Here is a 22,489-nt window from a genome sequence, read left to right on the forward strand (position 1 = left end):
TCACAGCTGGTTTAATAGACAGTCATATTGATTTAGCTGCAGTGTCATTTGTCCTTCACTCATTTTTGGAGCTGAATTTAACCAAATCTTCAGTAACTGGACAAATTATCACACAATCAAACACTCTGCTTTAGTGAAGATATTCAAGTACTCAGCATCTGAGGTCTAGGCTGGGGACTGGCAGGGCAAACTGGGACACCCCAGCCAGAATTAGGACTGGGTTCTGCAAAGTGCCTTGAAGATGGAGAGCGGAGGGGTCACACTGTAGTTCGAACTTTCTTCATCTCTTCAGAAGGTGAACGTGCAATAAGAACAATGAATGAGTCTGGGCTCCCCCGTAGTCCCTCCTGGTCCCACAGGATCCCAGTGGTCTCCAGGGCGCTTCTCACCACCCTAATTAACCTCCCAGCCATCCTCTAATGCAGGTTGGGACTAAACCCTGCAGTTTTTCAACAAAACTTGTAATTCCCCAAAAACTTCAATGGATTTCAGATTCCAAACTCCCTTGGATAATCCTCTGATAATCTTTGCCTAAAATCACAGTATTTAAACAATTCAAGGCAAGTACATGAAGATGAATTAATTCAGTCTTGGTTCATGCAGTAATTAACTACTCAGTTCTCCAAAGCAGTTTTAACAACCTTTGAATGCAACTTTATGTCAAAGTTCAAAAATAATGTTTTCCATTTCCTTAGTATTTTTTATGCTCTTGAAACCCACAAAGACATGGCAAATTCACAGAAGTGCCATGCAGATATGGAGCAATATTATAGTTTATATTAAAGTAAACCATAAGAATAAGAATTACAGCATAATAAGGTCAGAGCCACAGGTGTATAGACAGAAAAAGGTTTATTTGTTGTTCAACCAACAAGTTGGGTGAAACAGCAAGCAAATATTTTTGTCCAGAAGACCTAACAATGAAATCAGAAGCAGCAAACTTAAAGCTTTGCAAATCTGGATCATATGATTTCTAAGTTTTGTTGAACAAAGTGACAATTTAACAGGGAACCATAGAGCAGAAGGAGACATTAGCAAGAAGCCTGAGATGGTGAAAGGGTAGTTATTGTCTGTGGAGTATTGATGGTTCATCCCGGGTCAGGGGAAAACAAAATATACCCTAAAAATAATATCTCTGCTGAGTTTCTGATTTTTAGTACTCTGCAGAGTTGTGGATTTTCATTCCCAGGTTCATCTTTTGAATGTCTTTCTCAGGTGTCCCTTGATGATCAGGACTGGAACAGTATCAGCTGTTCTGTGGGGAATATGCCCTTGGGAACCCCAAGTTTTCCTAATTTCTGTACAAAAGCTGTGTCTGGCAGGGAGAACTGTCTGGTTTTGCCTGTGTACCTGCTACACAGCCCTTGTGCCCCAGGTGCAGGACCTGGAAGCCAGCGGGTCCCCCAGCCCCGGGGGGATGCTGGCCCCAGGCTGCAAGCCTGACTGGGATGCTGGGTACCCACCAGGCCCGGCTGGTGGGAAGCACCTGGCACAGGGGCTGCAGACAGCTGCATGTCACAGAGGGGCAGGAGGGAGGCAGGGAGCCCTGCGGGTCTGAAATGCCCTGGGACTGGAAAGCAGGAGAAGAGGAGGAGGGAGGGATGCTCCTTGTTCCTTGCTTTGGAGTAACTGGAAATAAACACACCGTGCAAGTGCCCCGGCTGCACAGGATGGGCTCTCTTCCCCAGAGCTTTTCAGCTCTGCCAGACAGATAAGTAGAAAAGACATCTGCCAGCGAAGGGAGTTCGACTGGCTTGAAAATTTGTGGCTGCGATTTGGACCTTCGTCATGCCCACGTACTGTGTCACTGTGAGAGGAATTCAGTTACCATGGGTTACCCTATCAGTACGGGGACCAAGTGCCTCCCCTCCCAACAGCTCTATAAAAAGAGTCTCTCCAAGATACCCCAGCGGCTCCTGCCTACCGGCACAGACAGCGAAAAACTTGGCCACTGCGAGAGAGGGAGGGCCGCCAGAGGAGGTGTCAGCATGCCGTCTGCTTTCCAGTTTCAGTGCCACTTCGTTCTCATCTTCCTGGCAGCCTCCAGGGGGGAAACCAGATACCTAGAGGTGAGCAATGGGGCTGATGACTAAAGCACCTCGCTGTGCTTTTAGCTACTGTCTTCTAACTTGTACACCCAGCTTTTGAGCATCATGCTTTTTCCTCCCTCCCCTCCTATTCCCACTCCTCCCACATTAAACCTACACCTGGGTAACATTAATGCAACAGTTCCGTCCCCATCCCCTTCCCATTTGTTTATCCTCCCCTTTCTCAGACTTGCATTTTTGCTGAGGATTTAAGAGACTCGCTGTGCACTGTGCTGCTGGGCTCACCTCTTCAGTGCCAGGTTTGTTCCCCTCTACTGCAGGTTGGCAGCTTTCTGACTGAGCTCTTCCACAGCTGCACTGTTTCTGGAGGAGGGATTTAATCTGCTGGTGCCTGTTCTTCAGAGGTGCGGGGAGGGGGCTGTATTTCACTTTGTCCAAGCCTCTTCTTGCCCTCTTTCCTTCACCAGGTGAGGGATGCTGGTGAAGATGAGCCCTTCCTACTCCTCAGTGAAGATCTGAAGCGAGAGCTGTCTGCGGGGCAGATCTACCGGCGGTCACTCCGTGAGTTTCTTTGGTGTTCTGGTGGGGACCATCAGTGGGTGGGAGAGTCCTGGGGGGAGCTTGGGGCTTAGGGAGGCGAAAGGGGCTATTTCAGAGTGACAGAGCTGCAGGTGTTTTTTGCAAGGTGGGGTAGAAGAAGGACAAAGTGTTAAAATCTCAGAAAAACTGTGGTTGTAGCAGAGGGATCAAACCTCTGAAAAGAGGTTGGGGCTCAGAGTTGAGGGTCCCTAATAATGGGAGAAGGATGAGGATTGTCCACCCATGTACATGTGACCCTGTCCACCCTCGGCAGGGTCACATCTCCAGGGGATGGGGTAGGTGGAAAAGCTGTGATTAGAAAGAAATCTGAAGGAACGGGGTGTTTGTGCACTTGTGCACATACACACACAGACTTTTCTGCTCAGAAATGCTTTGACATGTCATCTCCCCCTGCACCCCCCATCACACACTTGTCCTCACACCTGCAAGTTACTCTTCATACTCCGATGCTCAGCAGGCTCGTAATTGCTTCAAGCTGGGTCGCCTTCTCCTCACCACCAGCCGGGTCTTAGCGTGGGGGTCTCTCCTCGTTCCCCCCTTCCTGGTGCCGCAGGAGCTGGCACTCCCTCCCCAGCAGGCTGAGGCAGCAGCCCCATGGCTCTGTTTCTGCAGGGTGCATCGACATGCTGAGTATAGAGGGGCAGTTCACCTTCACTGCAGACCAACCACAGCTGCACTGCGCGACCTTCTTCATCGGGGAGCCCGAGGAGCTCATCACGATAGACTACAACTTTGTAAACATTGACTGCCAAGGGGGGGATTTCTTGAAGGTAGGAAGCTGGCAAGTCCTGCTGCACTTCCCCTTCCCTGCTCTCATCTGATGTGTGAGATATTTGGTACGTGTGGAAGGGGCAGGCGAACATGTGTGCGCACGAGTGTGTGTGTGGTTTTTTGTGCAGAACAGGCTTTCACAAAGCAGCCATCTCTGGGATGGCTGTTCCTCCTCCCTGTGGCACTTCGGGTACATCTCCCCCCATCACCACACCCCTAAAGCAAAGTCAGATGCAGGCTGAGGATCCGTCTCCAAAATGCAGCACTGCCTCTTCTGAACTTTTCCAGGGGCACATCTACTGACTCTCCATACCTTGGAGACTGACTGAAAAGTTTGGTCAGTACAAGCTGAGCCACTCAGCCCCGTTAGGAGGGTTTTCTTATTGCACCATGAATCACACGAGCCCTGCAGATAATGATACAGCTCTCTGAATGGCTGTTGCTGCTCCAGGACCTCCGCTCTCAGGTCACTTAGCATCAGCTTATTAATGAATGGATCATTGCAGGCTTTCTTTCAAATGGCCCCCTAGAGCTTTACAGGATGTTGGCTCTGAACAGAAAGAGGTTCGTGACTTGGAGGCGTTTATATTCCAGAGTCAGGAAACTTTACCAGCGCGTTTTGCTGGCAGGCAGGAGCGTTGACAAAGACCTGAGCGCAGTTCGGGGGAGAAGGGGAGCCTTGATGGTCCCTGACTGCTCCTCTCGCTTTGCACTCTGCCTTCTGTGCCGCAGTGGCCGTGCACAGCACGGGCACCCCCCTCCCCCGACCAGCGGCAAGCTGAGCTCCAGGGAGGAGGAGGGGGAAAGCTGCCCTTCAGCCCTTTCCTTGTCTCTCTGGGAGAGATGCTAGCCCCCATCTCGCTTTAGCCTGGGGAAACTTGTCCCTCCATCCCATACCCCTGGCTGGGATCTCTCCCCATGTTGCTACAGGGAGGCTGATTTCAGCCTCTTGTGTGTCCAAGGATTTTGTACCTAGACTTACAGCCACTTACAGAGGCTAGAAAAATGCCAAGAGATCTTTGAGGCTTTATAGAGGTATAGAGATTTCCTTCCTTTGATCATGGGGCCCCGAGTTTCTGCATTATACTATTGTATTTATACAGGCAGCTTTTCCCTGGTGTAATTCGAGCACCCATGTCTCATTACTTCAGAAAACTTACAGTTCTGGCAAATCCAGAGACTGATCTTGCAGCTTTTCCATGAGGAAGACCCACACATACTCACATCAGGATTACTCACTGAAGTGATGGCAGGATCCAGTCCTTGGATTTTCAAAGCATTGACTAGAGCACAGAAGGAATTACCCTGTGAGAGCGGCTAGGAGGGAACTGAAACAAGCAAGGCAGCAACTGCGCAGCTATGCTGGAGTTAATACAGATTTCTAGTTCTGACATATTTCTGACACATTTCCCTGAAGACATCGAGGGCAAATTGTTGCTATTTTTATTGTGAAGGAAAGATTTGTAGAGGTTGCTGCTTAAGGTCCAGCCACGTAGGCAGCATTTGTCCTGCTTTCTAGTAGTTAGGATGAGCTGAAAGAATAGATGCAGGAGAGAGCAATACCTCTGCCAATAATTCCTCCCTGAAGCTTTATTGTATTCCAATACCTCTGGAAGGCCTCTGGGCCCATTAATGACAAGCTGCAAAACATGGATGGTGGAAAACTACAGGCCAGATCAATGGACTTAAGGCCCAGAATTTGAGAGGGTGACATGTTTCATGTGGCTTCCAAATCAAGCTGGTCAAAAACTTCACTTAGTAACAACAAAATTGCAATAGAAAGAAATAAAAAAATTGATGCAAATGTGATGATGCTGGAGCAAAAAGAGCTGCTTCTCTCAAGAAAGTTCATGAAAATTGTCACCTGAAGGAAATAAAGACAACATTAAAATTTGTATGTATCCCTTTCCTAAATGCAGATTGAAGCTTGAGTAATTAGTTAAATGCTAGGAAACTGATAAATACAAAGAATTTTTGGTTTTAGTTGGTGGCTTTGAACAAGCCATGTGGTATCAAAATAAAAGAGTGTCTGTAATATTTCATGTTTCTCTTCTCTGCTAACAGAGCAATAAGGAAAAGCCTTGTTTTCAATTATTGAACCCCTGTAGGTATTTGATGGCTGGATACTCAAAGGAGAGAAATTTCCCAGTTCCTTGGACCATCCCCTCCCCACTTCCCAAAGATATGTAGACTTTTGTGAAAGTGGCAATATTCAGAGGAGCATCAGGTCATCGCAGAACGTGGCAATGATCTTCTTCAGGATTCACCAGCCAGGCAATGGTTTTACTGTTACAGTCAAGAAAAACGCCAACCTCTTTCGTAAGTCTGCGTTTCATATCATCGAATGGGTTTGCATTTGGGGCAGGAAGTAAAATGTACGTGTGGTTTGCATCAAATTCTCCCGCTGGCATTATCTGCACTGACACAGGTCCAGTAACGCCAGTGGAGGATTTGACTCAGGTTCAGTGTGTGTCTCAAGAAAAAAAAAAAGTAAGTGAAGTGTAAGAGATAACTTAGGCATGGCTTCAATATTCAGGACCAGAAGGCTCTTTCTTTCAAAGAAGATCTCTTCCAATCTAATATTGTCATGTTCCAACACATTTGGCTAGAATAAATAGTATTAATTTAGAGAGTTTAACCTTGGTGTTTTCTTGGTCTGGGTGAATAATGAAGAAAAAATATTTGAAAAAGTTCAACAGCAAAACCAGTATATTGAATAGTTATGTGATAGTTACGAGTGATATATGATCCCAAGGATCTATTTGCAAGTTATTTCCGTAAGCCTGTGAGCTGGCAAGGCACAAATAATGGTCACTTGCATCATTTTTCCAAGAGGGAACAGGACATTTAACAATCATTTTTCAGGCCAGTCTGATTTATCTGCCTCACCATGCAAAAGATGAAGATGACGGCATGTCTGCCCTGTCCTTACTCCAAGTTGTTCAGACACAAGGCTGCAAGCTGGGTCTCCACTCTGGTGTGGCTTCATGCCCATGGGTGTGATTATTGTGTGCAGCTGCTGGAGGTGGCTTGTGTCCTTCACCAGCCTGCTGAAGCAGCTGCAGGTCTCCTGGTCCACATGCAGGATCCCTTGGGTTGCACATGCAGATGATAAGCTACTCCCTTACCTGTACCATTAAGTTTGAACTTTAAGGCAAAATCAGCACATAACTGCTCTAGTTTCAATGGGATGTTTTGCAGGGTAAGGAACTCTGGTGAAGAGGAGCAGAATAGGACTTAGGGGTTTGCTGGCAATATCAGGTGGTAATCAGTCAAAGCTAAACAAAACCCCTGCATCCATATTTAGCCTCCTTCAAACTGGCAAGCAGTATGAGCCCTTGACAACATGAGCCCCTGATGTATGGGTTTGGGGTGTTAGCTATCCCATTGACAGCTTCATGCTCAAGTTCTGCCAGACCTCATGCTACCTGGTAAGCAATGGGCAGGGAATTTTTAGGAAACAAATGCTATGCAAGAACCCCACAAAACGCCATATGCATATTTTTCAGCATTTGATTGTAACTCTCAGTAATGAAATCATCTGTTTTTTGTTAGTACTGAAAGTACATCATTTTGCTACATGCAGTGATGACTGCACAAGTAACTCTTGTACCTTCTCCCATGCCCCAGCTTGCAATGTCATTTCTCAGACTCCCTCGGGAAGGTTTACCATGGTCATTCCTCATCAGCACAGAAACTGCAGCTTCTCCATAATCTACCCAGTAGTGATAAAAATATCTGATCTTATCCTGGGACATCTAAATGGCCTCTTTTTAAAGGTGAGTTGTTTGTTTCCTAAGAAATTACTACCATGTGCAGATTTCCTGGGCATGGGAGAGGGAAAGGGGTGAAGCTGGGGTAGCCTGTGGCACTGGCTGCTAAGGCATGTGTGCTCTGGACCACGTGCTCTCATGCTGAGGGCTCTGGTTTCCCCCCAGAGATGATACCTGGGTCTGACTCTGTCGTTATTGTCTCTGTAATGTTGTAGAGGCAATCAAATTATGTGAAGTACCATTAATGCATGTAAATATTGCTTGCCATAACAAAGGGTAAGAATTTCATTAGAAAGGAGTGCTCTCCTGGAGAGCTGTCTGTATGTATTTAAGCTAATGAAAGCAGCAGCCACTCTGAACAGAGAAAGGAGATGCGGGTCAGACAGTGACGAATTAGCACGGAGAAAATACAAACATGCTCACAACTGATTCCCTGCTCAGCATGCTGAGCAGCCTCTGCTCCATCTGCTCTGATGCACAGCATGGGGCTGGGGTTTGGCCACAGCATTTGGTGCTTGGTGATGACCAGACAGGAGAGGACAAGAGCTGTTGGTGGGACCCTGTGCCTGGGAGGTCTAAGAAGGTGCAAATTCCAAAATATCCTGAAGGATAGGAGCAAGAAAGTTTGTTTTCTGCTGCCAGTGAGACTGGCAGCCTAGGTCCTTCACAGGGCCTGCCAGTGTCTGAGAAAACCAGGCTTTGAGAGATGGGCAAGTGAGTGGACTTATTCAGTAGTAGGCAGAAAAGGGACAACAGTAGGAGGATTATAAAGAAATCAGGCACTTAAATAGCAGCATGTGGGTGACAGCCCAAAAGTGTACAAGGTGTCCATGCAACATGTTTTTCCAAATAGCATTAATTTTCAGGAAAAGAACACTGTGGGTCTAATATACAGCCATTGTCATCATACAAAACTACTCTTTTGGTCAATTCCTACCTTAATTATACTTCGCCCGCATAGCACATTTTAGTGACACTTGTTGCTTAGGAATAAGTATGGTATACTTATGGTATAAATATATAATAAGTATGGTATACTTATGGAACTTAAGTTCCTGCCTGCCAGCTGAGTATGGGCACATGTGCAGCCCATGCCTGTATTAATTTGATTATATGTCTAAGCATCCAGAATCAGATTGCTTATCTGCACTAAAAGCAGCTGAATCAACACTTTAACTACTTGTCAGTAATTTACAGAGCCTACTTAGGTCTTTCTTTGGAATCCCTTAAGGAAATTAACTGACTAATGTCAAATTGAAGTAGTACTGCTCAGGATGAGAACAGCCTGATTTCACACAGGTTTGAGCGCAGAGGACTTTTAAAACCTACTGTTGGCTGCAATCATGTCTAGAGAATGCTACCTTTTGAAGATAAATGATAAATAACTTTTAATCTCTGTCTTCTTAGAAACCATCAGCAGGCTGTGCAGGAGTGGGAGATTTTGTAGAGCTGCTAGGAGGAACTGGCTTAGACCCATCCAAGATGTTTCCACTAGCTGATCTCTGTCACTCCTTTCATGGGTCTGGTAAGAACTCCTTCTCCCACTTACCTCCACGTGATAAAATAATTAACCAGAGGGAGTTGTGCAGAGCCCCCCCCAAACCTGGATTTCCTGCTAGACTGGTGAACTTCACATGTAGCAGAACATGAGAGCTAAAGCTATTCGAGCCTGCAGCTGGGCTGGGTGATACAGCACACCCACGACCACCTTCACTTGCCCCTGCAGTAATCATTATAACAAGGTTAAGTTCTACATATTTTTAAAATGCTTGTCCTATGACACACACGACTATTAGAATAGATACAGATAAATGAGCCTGGAAATTCATAACAAATGAAGGCATAGTGGTTACATTTTCAGTTAAGGAGGTTTTTCTCACTTACTCAGTGTTTCCAAAGACTCCTTTTCTGCTGTAGGAGTAACACATAAACCAAAAGCCTCAGAGATCCCTCTCTCTGCTTTAAAGCCTGGAGGAGCTCTGAACCTGTTTTACTATAGTGCCAGGTCAGTGACCTCTTTCTCCCCATAAAAATAAGAATTCCCAGTTTCCCTAATATTCAATACAGCAGAGTATGAAGTGTTGCAATGATGTGACAGACTAGCCCCTGTGGCAAGTGGGTTGTACGTTGGGACTATGGACAGGTGCACTGGAGAAGTGGCATTTCCACAGGGCTGGAGAGCAGGAACGTGCCAGGCATTTCACCCCTGTGGTCTCCCTTGCCTTTCATCACACCGCAATTTAATGGTCCAGGCACTGTTCAAAGCTTTAATTGGCAAGCGCTTGTGCTGAGTGAATACTGAGCACTGTGATGAGATTAAAATGTGCTTTCCTGGTGGTGTGAAGGAAGGGAAATCCCATCTCGGCAGTCCCACTCTCCCAATGGCCACATTTCTCCTCCAATTAGGAAGGTGCTGCAAGTTCCCCAGATGAAATAGGCTTTGCCAAACCCCTGCTCAAATGGCTCATCTAAAGAAGTCGTTAGTGATATACTTGATTTCCCCCAAAGTGAGACCATATGCTGGGCACTGCCTTTTGATTTTGTCACAGTGGGACTTTCACATGCCTTTATTACTGTGAAGAACCTCCTTACACACAAAACCACTCATCCCTCTATGAGTGGTTTCATTTCAATACATTTCAATATTGTTAATTTTGGATATCTCAAGGACAGGGTGCCATTACCCTTACTCAACGCTCATGGTATCTAACAGTAGCATACCTTCCCAAATGCAAACAAGTACAGACCTCTGTGTCATGTCTATGCGTAGGTGAGACTGCAGGTCTCAGTGAGTGGCATTTGCATGAGTAAAGGTCACAACACTTGATTAAATATTGAAGCCATTGTAAAATAAAACTAACAGGTACAAAAGAAAGTATTTAGTCAGCAATACCACCACTGGTTGGTCATTACTACACGCAAATATGCTTTGTTTCCAAAACTGTAGGTATCTATGCTTTGTAATTCCCAACATTATATATCTCTTTTCCCTCTCTCTCATATAACTGTATCTTTATATCTCCTCTATATCTTTTTTTTCCCTAACTAGCGCAAATGAAGATTGGCTGTGACAATACCGTGCTGCGAATGGTCTCCAGTGGCAAACACATCAACCGTGTGACGTTTGAGTATCATCAGCTTGATCTGCAGGAAACAGAAAACAGAAAGGAGAACAGCATTGAGGAATTCTGCTTTCCTAGTATCTGAGAAACCAGGTCACACATTTTCACATACCTAATGAAAATGAGGTTCTGGTGAATTAAAATAATGCATTTTTCCTTTAACCAGCTGGTATTATCGAGTATTTCTATGGTACAAGCATATTTCTTTTTTCATACAAATCAGCCATTCCCATGAGCAAGCAGGAAAAAGCAACAGATCTATTAATCTTTGTTATTATCATTATATTTTTTCTGCAGTATTTAAGCTCATTTACCTCATCCAAAATCAATAGCAAGAACAGAAGGCTATGTTTCCCACATAAATATTATTAGGAAGACAGACACAAACCCTCTGGGTATCTAGTCTGAGGACATATGAAACCCACAATAAGTATAAACTTCATGCAACAACTTTAACTTTTTATATTAGCTACAAACTAAAAAATCAGATGGTGGAATACACTTCCAGTTTTGTAAGAGGAAACCTAACATCAGTGTGTGTAAAAACTACTGGTTTGTTTATGACTATAAATGTCCTATTTATTTCTAATGACATGTTTTTAATAAAAATTTATAGCATGGAAATTCCTTACACAAATCCAAACATAAATAAATACATTCAAAGAGTTGGCAAAACGTTATTATGTTGTATTTTTCTGAAGAGCTCTTTTAACATTCTGGTTAAACTTCCTAAGTCTTGTGCAGTTTTCTGGAAGTGATAATTTTGAACATATGTTGCTGTAAAACTGTGGACTATTAAAGTAACATTATGGGCAGAAACTTGGTTTGCCAATGTTGCATACACCTTCACATGGAGTACATTCCAGCTGTACACTTACTGGCAGCTTCCCTGTTCAAGGTTTTTGGTCAGGTGTCCTGCTGACCCGTGGAGGCAAGGATATACAAATACAGATTAATTTTTTCCAGGCCTTTGGTGACCCAGAAGAGGAGTGTAAGCCTGAAGAGCTCTAGGAAGCACACTGCAGCAGAGGACCAGAGTTGCGTCCTAGCTCGGAGGAAGGCACATGGACTAATTCATATTTTTTCTGGGAGTGCTACCTGGCAATAACAAGAGCAAACTGTTCCTCTTCTGATGTTCAATTAACGGTCAATACTGACTAATCCAGCTGCGTGCCTGAGATCTTCAGCATTGATTTCTGGCTCTGAATCTCATAGTCAGTCACAAGACACATCAAGTGTCTTAAGTAATCAGCAGCTCCGAAGTTAATCGCCCCCCAGCTGAAGTGGGTGAAAACTACAGGATGCCTCAGACTCTCCCTCTGTAGGGTTTTGGGAGTCCAGTTTTGGTGACTGACTTACGAACAGAGGGATGTGTTTGGCAGTCTGGTCAGACTTGTGTGAGCTCGTCCACCTTGCAGGGCTGTGTTTATGGAAAAGGTGGGGATTGTGGGAATGTTTCACTTTGTTCCAAAAAAAATCAGACAAAACTGCTGCTGGCTACCCCAAGGCATGGAGTAGCCCTAGCTCAGGGCTCTGAGTGGGGGGTCCTTGGCCACCACATCCCTGTTCCAGCCCCACGCAACCCACCATGGGGTTCCTGGGCCCCTGGTGTGGTGCTGGCAGTGCTGGCATGGCCACCACGCACCAGAGACATCAAATCAGGGGAAAAAAATCAGGACTCAATGAAAAAGCTTTTTCCCTGGGAAAATTTGCAGAGACAGAGGATCTCTGCCCCCAACATCCCAGTCAGCTCATTCCTCCTGGGTTCCTATCACTGTGAGGGTGGCCCTAACTGCGTTCAGCCCCACTAGCCTTTCCCGGGCACCCTTCAGTGAACCAGGGCAGGTTTCTGGGCTGGGCAGTTTGGGAACAAGCTCACGGGCTCCCATATCAGACTGTACCTATCCACATGCCCACCTACAAACTGGGGAGAGGTGGAGGTCTTTAAAATGCTGCTTCTTGGTCACTAAGAAACATGGGAGGAGCTGAAACATCAATGGATTTCAGGTCCAACAGCTCAGGACTAGAACAGCAGTGAAGATAAATTCACAATCTCTTGCTTAATGCAGTTTCATAGTGGGATTTCCCACCTTTCAGCTTTGTGTGGTACCATTTTTCCAATCCTAACATGACTTAAATACCTCCAAAACACCAAGGCCTTATAGAAAAGATACTTAAAGTTCAGAGATTTGAGATTTCTCCTTCCATAGTATACAGAAGTGGACTCTATTACTAAGAAAACTTATAGATGAAGGAGAATGAAAAACAATACTCTGCATAGGACAGCACTATATTGCTATTGCTCCATGCGTGATACTCGAGTACATAGCCGTTTTCCTAGAACTGGTTGTCACTTCACCTACTCCTTTTAATCAACATAAATTTAGACAGCACCATCGATGACATCATTCCACCCTGTTGCCTGTCTTGGAAAAACTCAAACCCCAGCCAGCTAGGCATTCTTTGGTCTGTGCTTTAAGCTCTACCTCATGCAGTAAATCAATAGTCACTTCAATCTGTGTACCTGTATTTATGGAAGGCCTCGTCATTTCAGGAGCTGCAGAACTTCAGTCACAAGAAGTCAGCTCAGAGATGTCAAATGTCACAACTCCTCCAGGGTTTAGTTCTGGAAAAATAAGGAAATAAGTATCCTTATGAATGAAAGGAAACCAAGGCAATAAAAGCACTGCAAGGAGGAAAAAAACCCAACCCAAACCAAAAAAACACCCCAAATCAAAAAGACCCAAACAAACAACTGAACGTTTGTAAAAGGAAAAAAAAAGAAAGAATAAGAAATATGTGAATAACATGAATATCTGTTGAAAGAAGCAAGAAAAGAACTTATCAATTAACAAGGTTGTAGCCTGGAGGCTTACAAGAGCTGGAAAGCCTCCTAAGAATTAAAAAAAAATCAAGCTCCTAACAATAAAAATGGACGGAAAGTCTTTGAAGAGGCACTGTTTGGAAATGTTGGTTGTCAGAAGAAATTGTATGTCCAACTTTTAGACACCCTGACATCTGTCATTGTAGGCAAAATCACCAAAACTCACAATTAACTTTAAAACCCACAAAATTGTCAGGAGATGTGAGATACAGGCTTAGTGCAGACTTTGATGTCCAAGAATGAACTATTTCTCATCATCTTTTTGATTTGGCATCACCACTGTCTTTCCCCTAAAGAAGTGATGTAAAAGGTGGCATGATACCACAACAGCACTACACAGCATAGAAGCAGCAAGCTACATTTAGAAAGAAAATCACTGAGCTTGAAGTGATGGGTCAGCTGACACTCAAGCAATGACTGAAAAACTCTTCAGTACCACAAAACCCACAAAGGAACCTAGGGTTAAAAATTGTTTGCAGGGAAAGGGGAAAATCAGCAATTCTTACTGGAATCTCAACCTTGGAAGACAGAAGGATACAGGACATGAATCACCTGCATTTCTGTACTAACATGAAATCCAGGGTGGCTGTTCAGAAAAAATAATGTAGTGAGTTGCCCAGAGGGAGGCTGAATTTCCCACCTTAATTAAGATATAATGATTAAAAGCCTTCTACTTAAAGACCATGCAGTAAATCTTCAGCTTAAATGTTATTTCCATCTTTACCAGGTATAAATGAAATAAATTAATAACAGTTGCAGAGATTTATTGGAGAGTGGTAAGTCTTTGTTGTTGAAACATCCCAGAAGAGAAGATGGAAATACTCTGGAGGTAGTGTGAAAAAAGCTAGGGCACCTGTCCCTGTAGAAGTGCCCCTGGGCATTTGAAAGAATCAGTCAGCGGAAATAACGTTTGTCAAGAGTCTTCTGGCAATCGAAAGGGGAACACTTTCATGGGACGTACCAGTGTAGAGCATCTTAATAGAGGAATAGATACAGACTCGTTCAAGATCTTTGGGATTTTTAAGAGCAAAAAAACTGTTCAGGAGTTAAGAATTATTTTCAATAAGTAAAGGTGCCTTATAAATATTTTATTAAAATTAGAATTGCTGCCTTTGGAGGTAAAAATTCATGAGAACAATTGTAACTTAGAAAGACTGATGATAGTAAGATATTACAATGATTTCTTATTTTGTGAGGTGACCATCTGTTCCCAAAATTAGATTCTTTGTTCTTAAAGTAGTGACAAAAAATCACAGACTTCTTGGCAGTAATGTGCAACTCCCCATAACAATATGCAATATTTTTTTAAGTTAGAGTGCTAACTTAAAACTAATGTTGATTTTTATCTTTCATGACTGATGATAAAAATAAGTGCTCAGACCAAGACAAGTGTGGTTTTTCTGAATGGTGGTCTAAACAACTTTTAAAACATCTACTAAATATCTGCTCTGCTAACATTAATTCTACCAAATCTTGCCCTGCTTTCTCTGTGGTGGAGTTTTGATCAATAGTTAGAAAGAAGTCACCCAGAGGCTGAATAGTAACGAAAGTAGATTTGCAGAATGCATTAGGTGCTTGATCATATAACCTGCTTCCCACTGAATATCTACTCCTGCAAATTTAAAATACATCTCCAGGGCCATCACACTGCACTGGCTTCACATGCTGAGTGGATTTTATGCTACCTATGGGAACCACATTATTTTGTGCACATAGGTTACAAAAGACTCTGAACTCCATTATCCTGCACTGGAATATATGCAGCACAAGTTATGTAACAGGGACCAAACTAATTTTTAAGAGCTTAAAGAAATTTCACTTGCCTTCATGAAATGCACACTTCTTAGAACCTCAAAGCTGTACTTACTCAGTTCTAAACACAAGCTAAATTATACTTCAAGGAAGTGATTCATTATAGTCATTTTTATTCAGAGCCTCATTACTTCTGGTATCTGAGTAACTTTCTTGTTGATAAATTGACACAGTTTTCACTTTTTTCCCCACTTTGCTTCTTATCTTTAAAGATCAGCAACAACTAATCATAGCAACTATGGATTTTGTACGCACATCATTTCCTATTAAAGGAAACGCAGTGTATTACACGTGAGTCACTACAAAATGAAAAGTTTTCATTATCTGTTCTTTTGAATAAAATTGATATTCATGGTACCGTGCTGCTGCAAATTACCATCAAACCATCAATTACAGTGTTGACTAATAGTTTTTTTATAACTTTGCCCCTCAACAGGAAAGCAAGCAGTTTTATAACCAGAATTTGCCTTTTGTCTATGCACTGGTATGCAGTGCCCATCATCGGGACTCACGCAGCATTTTGAATGACCCAAGCAAGTCCTTCAGGTCAAGCACATAATTTCTGTTTCATGCAGGAGACATTGCTCACGGATGTCCCACAACTCACACTCCCACCCTGGGGCTGGTGGGTGGAGGTTCCCCAAAGCAGCATGGTCCTTGGCAGCACCACCTTCTGCCAGGATCTGAGACCCCCCAGAGCTGGAGGAGAAACATCTTCTGGCCTTCAAGCTCACAGGCACAGCCCCTCAGCTCTCCTCCTTTCCTGCTGTCACATCCCCGGCTCTGCCTTCCCCAGGCTCATGGAGCCCCATGGCAGGAGACTACAGTGTTACAGCCTCCTGCTCCCCAGTGCTCCTGGGGAGTCTGAGCAAATTGTCAAGCAAGGGCGATCTCAGTTCCTCTCCCATGGGAGATGACCAGGCTGAGCCTCCCCCTGCCCTGGAACACTTCCCACTGCTGGTGGTGAGGACGTGCTTGGGAATGGGTCTCCTTTGTGCATGAGAGCAATAGAAGCTGCCCTATCATCCAGTCTGGCCATCAGGGCCCTCTGGCCACTGCACATACCTTGGACAAATCAGCTACAGGCAGGCGCTGGCATATATTTAAATAAAACATTATGGAGAGCACAGTTATTAAAACAATCTGAGGCAATAGTAAAGGGTATGACTGAGTATTTATCACACAACAAAAATTAAAATTACAGAATCATCACAATGGCAGGTGATAAAAGACCATAATAATTTGTCTGAAGAACAATTATTCTGTCTTCGGAAAATTCAGCTTTAATTAACTGACAGATATCGGCAAATACCTCCAGCACAGTAGAGCTGGCTGAACTCAGACACAAAAGCCGGGTGATGATGACTCCTTCTGACATCTTGTTCAGATGTCAGAGCTTCAGTTAGGCTGATGGGACAACTTGCTGAGAGTCTCAGTTGATCCTACCTTGCTACCCCCGGTCCCAAACCACTTCTGGTGGTGAGAAGTCGCATGAGGTGCCTGGCCCAACAGGAGCTGGAGACATGCATCTCCACAACCTGCACCTGCCACCAACTGCAAGTTAAACCAGGCAGCTCTTGACATCAGAAGTAGCTGGACATGGATTTTGCAGATCCCAAAAAGCCTTTCAGTATGGAGCTGGGTGTGTGGGGAAACAATTAAAACCTAACCTCTCTGAGAATGTTTAACAAGCTTTTGAATTAGGAAGTCTATGTTTACAAGGAAAAGATACTCTTCCGATGAGTTTTGTGGGCCCAAGGACTACTTCCAGCAGACAACACAACAAGCTGGTTCAAATCACTTTGCTGTAGCTTCTGTGAGAATACTACAAGACATGACAAAATGAGCAACATCCCTAAGTAGCTCTTGGTTTCAATCCCCCTCAAATGTAGATGCTGTAGTAAACTGAGCTTTAGCCTGGGCAACTCTTGTAGAAGGTGTGAACACAGACCCGAGTTTCTGGTTTCTCTTAAAAATATTCTGGTTTGGAAAGCTGGCTCTTTTGCAAGGCAAAGGAGATTGATAACACTTGCTTCTAACTCTGCCATAATTTAATTAAAGTTACAGTAAATTCTCCTTCAGTCCCACCAGATACAACAATTAATTGGAAGCCAAAATGAAGTGTTCCAAATGAAGAGATAATCAAATGGGGTCTCCGACTGTTCAAGCAACCAAGCTCCAGCCTCACCTTTAGGAATTTGTAGGCAGTTTTTTATCGTACAAAAGATCCCGTGTCTCCATGCTGCTGCAAGATCCTGTGTTGAGCTGAAGCTTTGAAAGAAGCAAAATTACTGGCATTACTGGTAAAAAAAGACTCCTATTAAAGTACACTGGATTCCTTTAAGTAGGGTAGATGATGAAAACTAGAAAAGACCAGCTCAGAGGCAGGAAGAGTTGGATCCTCAAAATAAGAGGCAGAGAAGAAGTAAATCTGAGAAGATTTACAGAGCCATCCCTGCATAATAGAGTCCATTCTTAATGCAGCTGATGCACACATTTATTATCTCATTACATCAAGACATGTAGCTATCTTTGGAAGAAGATTGGTTTTGGCTCATCCATTTCTCACTACAGCAGTATCAGCCCTACCTGTCTGAATATAATATTTTTTTATGTTTGAAATAGATTCTTCACAAAACATGGAGATTGCTGTGTGTTTGCTATCATAATTTGGTTGGTTTGAACACAGATAATGGAGATTACAAAAATAAGAAACCTGCTCATTCTCAGCCCATCGGAGCCGTCAATCTCTACAGTCAGTGGACAGTATAATTTTCTGGGGAGCTGAGGATGCAGTGGAAATGCTGTTTAGATGATCCAATCTAAAATGAAGAATGGGCTAGACTGAATCCTGGGAGATTTGCCCGAGTGGTGTTGGCTTGTTCTTATTCCAAACCAGCTTAATTCAGGAACGTGATCCATCGGAGTTTGTTCCCATCTCTTGGCTTTTTTGGACAGTTGTTCTTACTGTCTTAGCAGGGAAAAGTGGAGCAGGAGGGGAAGGTTCTGGCAAGTGTGTATTTGCACACTTTGCAGAGGACAGATCAAAGTCAAGTAGACTTTGGAGCCTGCATCGCATCAAATGCAAAAGGAAAATCAATGGGAAAAGGCCAGGCTGGTTCATCATAACCCACGGGTATATTACTACACAGATGCAGGAGACCCCATCATTGAAAACCCAGCGGTTCTCCCAGTGACTTTAAAACAACTGTCACAAAAACTGGAGCACACCTTAATTCTGGGTAACAAGATCTCACAAGTAGATCACACATATGCTCATGTTTCTTGTACAACTGATTAATTGCTATGCATAATCAGTTATTGATTACTAGTGGATTAACTACTAATTCCTATACAACTTACTATTAATTGCTGATATTTTTCATATTGGGGTATAGTTTCTTTGAAGTTTTCTAATTCACAGAGGTGTAGTACAGTATGCAGCAAGCTTGCAAAACTCAAAACTGGAGTAAAACTAAAAGGGTAACTTCACCAAAAAAAAAAAAAAGTGGACACCACAGTTAAACTGGCATGTGTTTGCCATAAACACAAGAGAGGAGCAGCCTGATCTAGCCAGCAGAGTGCCTGCTGTGTGCAGATTGTATACTGGTAAATGGATGGGGCCAGCGCAGTCCGCCTGGAGGATTCAACCCAGCAAGTTGCGGTCGGCCAGCGCGGGTCTGGCGGATCCCTGCCTCCACCTCCCCTCCACCCCACAGGCTTTGACACGGCACCCCAGAAAGAACTGAGTCAGACAGCCGGACTCATTTCCAAAACAACCTCATAGACACCTGGGCCAAAGAGCATGGCACTGAGTGGGTGTATCATATCCCCTATCATACACCAGCCTCCGGGAAAATCGAATGATACAATGGACTGTTAAAGACTACACTGAGAGCCATGGGTGCTGGGACATTCAAACATTGGGTTGCATGTTTAGCAAAAGCCACCTGGTTAATCAACACTAGGGGATCTGCCAATCAAGCTGGCCCTGCCCAATCAGAACTTTTACGTACTGCAGAAGGGGATAAAGTCCCTGTAGTGCACATAAAAAAAATATGTTAGGGAAGACAGTCCAGACTGTCTGGAAGACAGTACCTTGCCTCGGGCAAAGGTAAACCCATTTGTGGGATAGCTTTTGCTCAAGGACCTGTGTGCACTTGGTAGGTGATGCAAAAAGATGGGCAATTCCAATGTGTGCCTCAAGGGGATTTGATTTTAGGTGACAATAGCCAGAATTAAAATGTATGATGTTAGTTTCTATATAACCCTGTTACTGCATGTTATCACTAATATAATTGTTATATGCTATATCCATAGTATTACAGTAAGAATCACTTAGATCAAGCAAGAATGAACTTTGATAAAACTGAGCAAAGCGCAGTGGTGGTGGAACCAGAACTGACTTCAGCATGCAACAATCCAACAGTGCACACCATCCTCCTGCTGTGTCCCATGTCACCCACTTGCCATACCGCACTGAAGCCTGATCCTGCTCTGCCGACTGGGAGGACATTGCATCATCCCTCCTGCCCAGAAAGGCTGGTATAAGAGATGGACCCCAAAGTCAGGGACTAAATGAACTCAATGACCATTTTATAAACATGGCCCATAAACTAAGGGAATGATATGACATGCTCTGTGTGTGTATACATATATATCTCTCTAGATATATATATCTCAAAGGACAGAAAAGGTGATGATGATTAGGATGTAACAGAAAACGTGGGAACTGAGCGTGATGTAAATGGTATAGCATAAGGGGTGGATACTGTCCTGGTTTTGGCTGGGATAGGGTTAATTGTCTTCCTAGTAGCTGGTATAGTGCTGTTTTGGGTTCAGTATGAGAAGAATGTTGATAACACACTGATGTTTTCAGTTGTTGCTAAGTAATGTTTAGCCTAAAGTCAAGGATTTTTCAGCTTCTCATGCCCAGCCAGCAAGAAGGCTGGAGGAGCACAAGAAGTTAGGAGGGGACACAGCCAGGACACCTGACCCAAACTGGTCAAAGAGGTATTCCATACCATGTGATGTCATGCCCAGTATATAAACTGGGGGGAGTGGGGGTGGGGTCAATTGCCACTCAGGAACTAACTGGGCATCAGTTGGCTGGTGGTGAGCAATTGCATTGTGCATCACTTGTATATTCCAATCCTATTATTATTATTGTCATTTTATTATTTTTATTATTATCATAATTAGTTTCTTCCTTTCTGTTCTATTAAACTGTTCTTATCTCAACCCACTACTTTTACTTTTTTTTTCCAATTCTCTCCCCCATCCCACTGGGTGGCGGGGAGTGAGTGAACAGCTGCATGGTGCTTAGCTGCTGGCTGGGGTTAAACCATGACAAAACTCCAGCAGAATATCGGCAGGGGATACTAGTGGGAAGGTTCATGGTGGAGCGGGGAAAGAGGGAATCACAGCCACAGAGACATCCTGATTCTTCATTTAAGAGAAAGCGGAGCCTTTATCTTCAGTGCGATGGGGTCGGGTGCAAATGCCAGCCCCTTGCTGGGAGCCTTGCAGAGGGGCCTGGATCCACAGATGACAGCTGTGTGCTCACTGCGGTCTCCAGCCTCACATCATTATTCTGGTTGGAAAGGACCTCAACAGATGAGCTGGGCGCTTGCTTCATATTTGCACCAAGTTGCTCAGGGCCTTGGCCAGCAGAGGCTGGAGTACCCCATGGACAGAAAGGCCACAACGGGGCTACTCAGCATTATCCAGTCCCTCCAGTTATTTCCTAGTTCTAAAACACCCACTTCATCACAAGGGGGCTGGGGGACCAGTGAATGATGTAGGCACCCTGGCCAATGCCACAGATTCCACCAGACAGATGCCATCCTGGCATCAGCCTCGTATCACAGAGTCTCAAAGCAGATGGGCAGCAATGGTGTCCCTGGGGAGTGGCAACTTGCTCAGCTTCAACACGAAGGGAGAGGCAGTCTGCCAGAGAGGTTGGAGAGGGTTCTGGTGCAAACATAATGACTATTTCAGTGGCATCTCAACATTGGCACCCTGTTGCAGGATGGGAACTGGATGCAGACAACAATACTGTCACACCATATGCCGAGCAGAGACTGTGGGAAGGGGTTTCCCATCTGTACTGACCACTGGAGTGATGCCAAGGCTGGGACATGTGCTCTGAGCCAAGACCTTCTCAAGATCAGTCTCACTGAATGATCTGCATAATTGGAGCCATCTGTGGTGTCAGGGCCCTCTCGCTGGTCAGCAGGGAGATGCGGTGTCTGGGAGCTGTGGTTCAGGTGCCCCTGAAGCAGGCATTCAAAACGGATCAGGTGAGTGGCACCAAACACCTGCCTGTTTGGGTCTGCTGACCAGAGGATGCAGGATCGTCACCTGAGTTGCAGGCATCTTAGTTTCTCCATGTGCTCTGGAGATATTACTTGATTAAGCCACAGAGACATTTCAAATTCAGGCAGCAGATGATAAGTAAGCTTCTGCACAGTCATAACAAATACAAGGATTAATTTGCCATTTCTCCTACACAAAAAGTCACTTTCACTGCTTTCAGGAAAATTATTCCAGACTGAGATTTTTGGAATATACTGCCTGGGTCAAACCCTATAAGTGAGTATTGAAATCTCAAAAAAATGAATGGGAAATGCTGCCCAACCTGTGACTGGTATATCATCTATAGGGATGGAGGGTTAATACAGTTTTCTGAGAAGAGAAACTTAAAGAAAGGGCATTGCACATACATAGAACAAGAGAACTTACGTAAATTCAAAGCGATGTTCTATTTTTGCTGCTGTTAATTAAATGTTATCTTGCGTGCTTCATGCTTACAAATCACTTCAGCTATTGTCAGATCTCAAGTAGCTTCCCTTCATTTCTTCTTCTTCAATGAAACCAATTTGAAAGTCTCTTTCAGCGATTTGCTTTTAATTGGAAAGCACTCCCAAATGCAAGACTGAACAATGTGGTCACTGATGTGCATTGATACTGATAAAGCATTATTTGTTAAGTCTGTGTTTAAAATGGAACATCTGACTGGAATCTGTAGCACGGTTTATTTTCACCCTTTTGCTTTTTCTGCCTGAGATGAGGTAAGCCTCAGGAGCAGTGTGAAGGCAGTCAAGTGGTGGATGTTGCCTGGGAGCACAGAGACCCCAAACCACCCAAGGTGAGGTGCTAGAAGCCTACACAAACACACCAGCAACTGAGGCTGGCAGGTGACTTTTGTTCATCTCATCATCACCCCCTCATGATGGTGGAGATAGGGGGAAGGGAAGGTCTAAAGCTCTTTTCTTCTCCTCTAAAAACAGATGAAGCCAGGAAGAGAGTAGGTTTTGACTGCTCTGCTGAGCTGTCAGAGGGTGCTAGTGACTGAGGCTGGAGTCACACTGCTCCTTTCCTCCTCTTCTTCCTTCTGCCTTCTCCAGAATGTGTCTGACCCTCCTGTGCCACTCACCTGGCTAACCAGTCACATCAGTCCTCCGCCGAACCAGGGAG

General features: G+C 44.3%; 1 protein-coding gene across 1 annotated transcript; it reads left to right on the forward strand.

The window, feature by feature from the left end:
* Positions 1 to 1,893: 1,893 nt before the first annotated feature.
* Positions 1,894 to 11,133, forward strand: LOC115337502 (corticotropin releasing hormone binding protein). The gene is made up of 7 exons (XM_030005856.1): positions 1,894 to 2,069; positions 2,516 to 2,609; positions 3,261 to 3,418; positions 5,528 to 5,738; positions 7,050 to 7,198; positions 8,600 to 8,717; positions 10,242 to 11,133. The coding sequence occupies exons 1-7, from the start codon at positions 1,989 to 1,991 to the stop codon at positions 10,397 to 10,399; spliced, it is 969 nt and encodes a 322-aa protein (XP_029861716.1). The 5' UTR covers positions 1,894 to 1,988; the 3' UTR covers positions 10,400 to 11,133.
* The last annotated feature ends 11,356 nt before the right edge of the window (positions 11,134 to 22,489 follow it).

The sequence above is a fragment of the Aquila chrysaetos genome, chromosome Z (genome assembly GCF_900496995.4).
Source record: "Aquila chrysaetos chrysaetos chromosome Z, bAquChr1.4, whole genome shotgun sequence".
Taxonomy (NCBI): Eukaryota; Metazoa; Chordata; class Aves; order Accipitriformes; family Accipitridae; genus Aquila; species Aquila chrysaetos.